Genomic DNA, 8,714 nt, shown 5'->3' with positions numbered 1-8,714 from the left:
GCTGTCCCTCAGCTCTTCAGCTCAAGGCTAGCGCTCTACCACTTGAGCCACAGCGCCACTTCCGGCTTTTTTCTTTCTGCTTATGTGGTGCTGAGGAATCAAACCCAGGGCCTCAGGCATGCAAGGCAAGCGCTCTACCACTGAGCCACCTTCCCAGCCCTTGTTTAGCATATTCTTAAGAATTGAAATTCTATAGGATGTCGCTAGATTTTTACATGGAAAAGTATTCTGTGACCAAGTGATTGGCAGTGTGGCTGTGTTAAATTTAAATGGTGTCCTTAATTTCTGGACTTGACAGCACTTTCTGTACTATTAAGTATGAGTCTCTTCAGGGAGATAGCAGGTGAATAAAAATTTAGTAGGGAACATTTACCAAACTCATTTGTCTGTTATAGTCACCTTTTGTAAAGACTTCATAGAATATACTTCAAATTTACCATGTTAGTGTATTTCTTTGAAAATTTTTGGCTTATCAAAACATTGTCTTCCATGCTTTCTATTCTGTCTCTCATCTCTTGATTATTTTCAGTTTCCCCCAGGCTCTTAAGAAAGGCTGCTCGGGTAAAAACGAGAACAGTGGTTCTGACTCCCACATACAGTGGAGAGGCAGATGCACTTCTGCCTTCTCTGAGAACTGAGGTGTGGACCTGGGGAAAAGGGAAGGAGGGGCAGCTGGGGCATGGCGATGTGCTGCCCAGGTAAGTGCAATCAGCATTCACTGATAAGGACTGGCTTAAACAAATAACTTGTCTCCTACAAAGATCTCTACACATCCATTTCCTCTTACAGGAAATGGGGTCCCATCCAGCTCCAGATTACAATGCATTAGCTGATTCAAAAAAAAAAAAACCTGACATACATACATACATATATATATGTGTGTATGTATATATATCTACGTATATGTGTGTGTGTGTGTATGTTGATCTTTGCTATGTATTGATCTTTGAATACAGAAAATAGTGTTGGGGACAACATGGTATTTCATTGAAATAGTTGAATCGTTAAAATGTATAGCTTACGTTGGGCACAGTAGTATATGCCAATAACCCAGCTCTCAGGAGCTGAGTTGAGGTCAGACCCTTTCTCACCCTCCTCCAAAAAAAATGCCAGTGGGTTTATTTCTTTTAGTGACTTTCTTGCCCATGCTGGCTTAGAACCATAATCCTCCCAATTATCTAGGGTGACAGATATGTGTACCATCATGCCCAACTATTGATTGAGAAGTAGGAGTTCTTGCATATATACCCAAAATAACCCCAAAACAAAATGCTTCTAAAGTGTAGCCCCAGTAATTCACATCTGTAATTCTACCTCCTGAGGAAGTTGAGGTCTGAGAATTGCTACCCTGGGTTAGAAAGTCAGTGAGACTCTTACCTTAACCACCAAAAAGCTGGGAGTGGAGCTGTGGCTCACTAGCCTTGAGCAAAAAAGTTAAGATACAGTGCCCAGGTCCTGAGTTCAAACCCCAGTACTAACACACACACACACACACACACACACACACAAATCCTTCTGATCTCAGCCTCCCAACTAGCTAGAATTACAGGCATTATGGGGGTTATTATGAATTATGGGCGTTAATTAGAGATTGATAGATAAAGACTGAAGTAAAGTCTTCCAAAAATGATTTACAATGTTAAAAAGTAGTGTGAACATTAAATCCATTATTTTTATTTTAATGTTTTATTTCTTTTGCTTGAAGACATTTACTGTAATTTGAGAAAGATCATGGTTCTTGCTGAGAATACTTAATACTTTGTGTTTTTTCTTTAAGACTTCAACCATTGTGTGTCAAATGTCTGGATGGAAAAGAAATCATCTATCTGGAGGCAGGTAGTTACCATTCTCTTGCACTTACTGCAAAATCTCAGGTAAGAGGCAAACTAAAGTATTTAATGCTGATCTTATTTTCATGAAAGGCCAACATAGTATGCCTGGACCATCACTTACTGAGTATCTTCAGTGTCAAACAGTACCTTACTTCATTTCAGCTTTCAAATACTTTTAGTGTGGTTCCTATAGGCTAAGAGAAATTATTTAACTTGTCTTAAGTCCCATACTTAATATTGACTTGGATTTAACACTAAACTGCTTGATGAAGAAGTTTGGGTGGTAGTTGAAAGCGAGCCTAACAAATACAAGGTCCTGAGTTCAAATCCCAATACCACCAAAACCTCCTCCTGCAAAACAACAAATAAAGCTATTAGCTTTCCCTATGTTCTGTCACCTAAAAATGAAATTCATAATTTCCAGGGTATTGATTTTATTTTTTAAAGGTATTCTGCCCCCCACCCCTAGTTCTGGGGCTTGAACTCAGGGCCTGGGCACTGTCCTTGAGCCCCTTTGCGCTCAAGGCTAGTGCTCTACCATTTGAGCCATAGCCCCACTTTGGGCTTTTTCTGTGTATGTGGTACTGACGAATCGAACCAGGGGCTTCGTGCATGCTAGGCAAACACTCTACCGCTAAGCCACAGTCCCAGCCTTAAAAGATATTCTTGAATGAAGAAAATCCATAGTAGACATTAAAAATACAAAAGACATTTTTCTTTTTCAATTGTGAGATCTAGAAGGGATTTCTGGCATATTTAAAATCATTTTTTTTCTCATTTATATAGAAATCTTCCTAAGAAATTGCTTTTAGTTATTGTTTTTATCGCTCAAGGGCTTGGTTCAATGCCCAGTACTGCTGTTCTGCCCCTTCCCCAACTATACACAGTTTAGTAGAACAGAAATAGGTCTATAGAAGAAATCATATGAGTGTTTTGGATGTTATCAAAGTAGTCATATTAGTTCAGGAAATAACACTGAATATTTAATAAATGATGTTAGAACACTGTCTTCTATTTATAAAAGAAAAAAAGTTAAAATTTATGTATTCTACTTGTGCATAGACTACATATATAGCTTAAAAAATACATGATCAAGAATAAAGTCAGGTGATTTTTTTTTCCCCAATAATCTCAAGAGTAGAAAAAAGACATGACATTAAGTGGCAGACTTTCAGCTGAGCAAGCAAGCACAGGGCCCTGGGTTTAAGCCTGGTACTGGCAAAAATAAATACATACATGAAAATTTTCTGACCTCAATTTTATTTTGCCTAGAAATTTTTCTTACAGAAATAGATAGACATATATCTTTACAAGTATATATATTCAAGAATTGTTAGAGCTAAATATATGGTTCAAGTGGTAGCATGCCTGCCTAGTAATGCCCTGAGATTAATAAAAGGGGGGAAAATTTTTTGCTAGCATTAAAAAAAATAATTTAGTAGGTAATTGATTAAAGTATGCCTATGATGGAGTTGTATATAGTTGTTAAAAATGGTTTTGTAGATGTAGGCTTATTGATGTTCAAATGTTAATTCATACCATTAAACAAAAAGAAAAAGCAATTCGATTTAGAAACAGCATTAGTAGTATGGTTACATGGGCTAAGGATACCAGCTCAATGGTAAAGTGCTTGTCTAGCCTAAGGCCTTGAGGCTCTATTCCCAGCATGGCAAAAAAGAAATAATACTCTGTTTTGTACTATATATATATGGGGGGTAGAAATCAGTTTTAGGATTAAATTGTGGCTCTGTAGCTTACAATTTGTTACTTCGGTAATATAGTTAACTTATGTGGGCCACTTTCCTTATATTGAAACAAAAAACAATTGTTGAAGGAATGAAACATTAAATAATACACAGAATGTGGGACAAACAGGGCTTGGTAGCTAGTAAGCACCTAAGAGGTTACTGGTTATTGGTAACCTCTGGATTCTGTGCTCTATGTGCCCTTTATTGCTGATTTTGTTCAGTTATGAATTTTTATAGTTTGGGCATTGTGGCACATACCTGCAATTCCAGTATTGGGAAGTAGAAACAGAAGGATCATAAGTTTCAGGCTAGCCTGAGTTACATAGTGAGATTATCTAAAAAACAGATTTTATTTTTCTTAATTCTTTTTTTTTTTTTGAGACAAGGTCTTGCTATGTAACCCAGACTGGCCAGGAACTCTCAGCTGTCCTGCCTTCTGAGTGCTGGGTGTAGAGGCATGGACTATCATACCTGCTAAATATTTATTTTAAATAGTGAAAATCTAATATGAGTAGTTTATGCGTAACTATTAGTATATGATCATAGAGGCCCAGAGTTGGCCTGTAAGATCAAGATTCATACCTTTTACCTTACTTTACTTTTTTGATAGGTTTACTCATGGGGAAGCAATACCTTTGGTCAGCTTGGGCATTCTGATTTTCCAACAACAGTTCCTCGACTTATAAAGGTATTTTTTTTTTTACTTAATAGCAATTTATCCTCAAATTCTACATTATAACTATATTTGCTCATTGTGTTGAACAAATTTGTAGTCTAACTTTGTTATTTATTTATTTACTTATTTATTTACTTTATTACTATTTGAAGTCAGAAAGCTGACTTCAAACCTCTAGAGGTACTAGGCACTGTCCCTGAGCTCTTTTGCTTAAGGCTAGCCACTAGGCACTGTCCCTGAGCTCTTTTGCTTAAGGCTAGTCACTTAAGCCACAGCTTCACTTCTAGCTTATAGGTGGCCAATTGGAGATAAGAGTCCCTTGGATCATTTTGGCTTTGAACCATGATCCTCAGATCTCAGCCTCCTGAATATATAGGATTATAGGCTCACTACTGCCCAGTCTTGCCCATCTTTTTTGATGGTCTTGAACTTTGATCTTCAAAATCTCAGCCTTCTGAGCATTAAAGGCATGGCCACCAACACCTCGCTCCTGTTTAAAAAAATTTTTTTTTGCCAGTCCTGTACTTGAATTCTGTCCCTGAGCTTCTTTTGCTCAAGGCTAAAACTCTACCATTTGAGACACAGTGCCAGGTTTGCTAGGCAGGAATTCTACCACCAGCTTCTAGCCTTTAAGTGTTCTTAATTTTTTTTTTTAACATGAAACCACTTCTTTTCAAAACTAAATGCACTTGTAAGAAATGTGTTTTTTTTTCTTTGCCTTATTCACTGAGTATATTACCTTATTCTTTTTTTAAACAAAAACTTAAAGTACTTTCACTTAAACTGAAAGTTTTTAAGAATGTGATATTTTCTGAGCTTTTGCTATCAAATGATTACTCTGACTTCTCACTTTAATTTGCCTTTTACAAGCCATTTTTTTTATGGTGTTGCATTTATAACAAATATAATAGTAAACCTTTTTTGTGAACTAAAAATATAGGTGACATTTTCACTACTGAATGGATTTGGTTTAGTTTATTAAATGCTACTTCTAGGTCTTCATGTAATTCTTTTATTTTATTTTATTTTATTTTTTTGCTGGTCATGGGGTTTGAACTCAGGGAATGAGCACTGTCCCTGAGCCTCTTTATGCTCAAGGCTAGTACTCTGTCACTTGAACCACAGTACCACTTTCAGCCTTTTCTGAATAGATTATTGGCGATGAGTTTCATGGACTTTCCTGCCCCAGCTGGCTTCAAGCCGTAATAGTCAGATCTCAGCCTCCTGAGTAGTTAGGTATTATAGGCTTGAGCCACCAGTTCCTGGCTTCATATAATTCTAGAACAGTGTTCTTCAGCTTTTTTTTTTTCATTTGCTGTACCATCCTGAGTTTTTAGCTTTTCTTTTCTTTTTTTGTTGGAAGTACTAGAGTTTGAACTCAGAGTCTTGTTCTTGCCAGTTAGGCGCTTTACTGTTTGATCCATGCCTCTAGTCTTTTTTGCATTGGTTGTTTTGAAATAGGGTCTTGCTTCTTGCATGGGCCCATACTTGGACTTTTGAATTCTTTTATTTTGCTTCCATAGCTAGGATGATAGGTGCACACCACCATGTCCAGCGCATTCCATTGAGTTAAGAGTCTTCCCAAGCTGGCCTGGAACAGTGGTCCTTCTAATCTTAGCCTCCCACAAAGCTAGAATTACAGTCTTGATCCAACATACTATACCACAGCTTCTTTTCCTCCTCCTCCCTTCTCTTCTTTTAGAAAGGTTTGGATTTTTTTTTTTTTTTTTTGGTATGAGACAGTGTAGTGTGCATCTGAAGAATCATAGAAAAATGTGATATGGAGCCTGTGTTTATGTAGCTTGCTTATGATAACACTCTTGTCCCAGGAGAAACTCTTTTATTGAGAATAGCCTAAAAAAAGGGTAGTTACCTCAATGTGAGGATAACTATACTATAGTATTCCAATTATTCATGTGTCAAAGACACACTCTGTGTTTGTTACCAAGACTCTTATTGATGCTTTTCTTTTCAGTGAACTTAATTTTACTGGGAAGAAATGACTTAACAAAACAGTTAAGAATAAGCTACTGTTTCTTGACTCAGTCTTCAATAATAAGCCATCTGGTGTCTATTACTGTTTTTTTTAGTTAGTTAAATAAAGTAAGAAGTGAACCTATCATACTAAAGAAAGTTTTATAAAACATTGTTGGAGATCCTAGAAAGTAAACATTTATTTAGCATTTTAGAGATGAGAGAACAGAATTTGTTACAGGGTTTTACTTCATTCTTTCATGGTATATACAGAAAAGTACAGTATCAAGATTTTGACTTTTTAAAATACATATTTGGGGAAGAGGACAAAGAGTTGTAAGTGGTGCTGGAGATTGAACCTGGTGCCTTATGCATGCTAGGTAAATGCTCTAGAACTGCACTATCCATCCTGCATAGATAAAAATGATTTTTGAGGGGCCGAGAAGGTGGCTCAATGGTAGAGTGCTTGCCTTACATGCATGAGGCCCTGCATTTGATTCCTCAGCACTACATAAGCAGAGAAAGCCAGAAGTGGCACTGTGGATCAAGAGGTAGAGCGCTAGCCTTGAGCTGAAGAGCTGAGGCACAGTGCCCAGGTCCAGAGTTCAGGCCCCATGACCAAAAAAAAAAAAGAATGATTTCTGAAGTCATTCTAGATAACCTATGAAAATTAGAAGTTAAGACAGTGAGATTTGCATTTGTTTTGATAAGAAATTAAGATTACATATTTGGAATCCTTAAAAAACAAAAACAGGAGGATTGTGAGTTTGAGTTCAGTCTGGGCTATGTAATGAGGCCCTATCTCAAAAAAAGAAGGGAGGGAAGTTGTACTCTTTTCTTCTATGGATGTTTTAATTCACTCATTTGGATAGCTTGAATTTGAGGAGAGAATGTCTTGTCAGAAGAAGATAGTCATGTAGTAGTGGAGATAGACACAAGTACACACAGGTTCTCACAGTCCCCTACTACTTGGATCTTATCTAGACATAAAGAATCTAATGGATTAGGGTTATCTGTATAAGAGTCAAGGGTGAATCTAGATCAAGAGATTTGGGGTAGTAGTTTTGGAACAGTACACTTTGTTCTGTGAGATCTTCTGTGGAATACCATGTACAAAATAGATCAATGTCAACTGCTTTAGTTGAACAACTGGAATGTACCTAGATCCCTGGTACTTGCCTTTGCATTGTAGCTTGTAAATCACTCCATAGGTCCTAAGGTTTGAAATTCAGTTGTTTAAAGCAGTGATTCTTAAACTTCTGTATATATGTTGGAATCTTCTGGAGGTCTTGTTAAATCAGTACTGGATCCCCTTCTAGGTAACTGTGGGGCCTGAGATGTTCATTTCTACCATATTCTAAGTGATCTGCTGCTGCTGTTGCACACACCACTCTTTAGAAACCACTAGTCTAGAGGTCCACATACATGGACTGCTCAGGGGTTCTTGCCTGTTTCAACATCAGAGAAGTAGTTAGTGAGTTATCATTGGGGAACTGAATTTTAGCACCTCACAGCTTAGTTGTCAAGAATGAAATTTACCCTTATTAGATCTTTTTGGTTTGCTTTGAGTTTTGTGCACAGATCTGAATGTAAATTGACAAATGTGCATCCTAGACATCAGTTTTAGAGTAGGGCTCTAGAAATTTCTGGAATTGTTGATTGTAATATTGAATATTTATAGAGACTTCAAAAACATAAAAACTTAAATCCATGGGTTTTTCTTTTTAAATTCTATTTTTCTGATTTTTATGAAAATCAACCAGTTCATGGCCAGGTTCTGGTAGCTCATACCTATATTCCTAGCTACTTAGGAGATTGAGATCTAAAGATCACAATTTGAAGCCAGCCCAGGCAAGAAAGGCTTAAGATTCTTATGTCCAACTAAAAACTGGAAGTGGAGCTGTGGCACAAAGTACTAGAGTGCTAGCTGTGAGCAAAAAAAACTCAGGGACAATGCCCAGGCCCTGGGGTCAGGCCACATGACCAACAACAAAAAAACAAATTTATTTTTTAAAGTTCCAATTAAAAAGCTGAACATGGGGTTTCTTTTTACTCTGACATTGGTTACACTGCTGAGTGCATGCTGCCCTCTGAGGTATAGCTGACTTTGTATCATACCTGCCTAAGTAACCTAACATTTCAGTTCCTGTGGATCTCAAGCTCTCTCTCATTGACTTTGTCTTGGACCAATAATACCTTTCTGTTATTACAGTTAAGCAGTGAAAATGGAGTCTGGAATGTAGCTGCAGGCCAGGATTATTCCCTGTTTTTAGTGGATACAGAAGATTTCCAGCCTGGATTGTATTACAGTGGCCGACAGGACCCTGAAAAAGGTGCCAGTCTTCCAGAGAATCCTAGTGGTACTAAGACTCCAGTACTTCTCTCTTGTAGCAAGGTGAGCAAGAATTGGATTCTAAGGTCCACATTCCAAAATACAGGAGGTATCTCTTTTATTTAAAATTGAAAACTTTTAAAAATTGCATC

At 37.3% G+C, this 8,714-nt stretch overlaps 1 protein-coding gene across 1 annotated transcript in view; it reads left to right on the top strand.

Annotated features, from left to right (window-relative positions):
• Als2 (amyotrophic lateral sclerosis 2 (juvenile)) overlaps positions 1 to 8,714 on the top strand; it is an 80,520-nt gene that overhangs the window by 27,822 nt on the left and 43,984 nt on the right. The window contains exons 6-9 of the mRNA XM_013014930.1: positions 530 to 698; positions 1,778 to 1,874; positions 4,191 to 4,268; positions 8,443 to 8,625. Of these exons, the coding sequence (XP_012870384.1) occupies positions 530 to 698; positions 1,778 to 1,874; positions 4,191 to 4,268; positions 8,443 to 8,625 (527 nt within the window). The remainder of the gene's footprint in view (positions 1 to 529; positions 699 to 1,777; positions 1,875 to 4,190; positions 4,269 to 8,442; positions 8,626 to 8,714) is intronic.

Source organism: Dipodomys ordii, unplaced genomic scaffold (assembly GCF_000151885.1).
Source record: "Dipodomys ordii isolate 6190 unplaced genomic scaffold, Dord_2.0 Scaffold1, whole genome shotgun sequence".
Classification (NCBI taxonomy): Eukaryota; Metazoa; Chordata; class Mammalia; order Rodentia; family Heteromyidae; genus Dipodomys; species Dipodomys ordii.
Note: the sequence above shows the minus strand (reverse complement) of the source record. Positions and strands in the feature narration are given on the sequence as shown.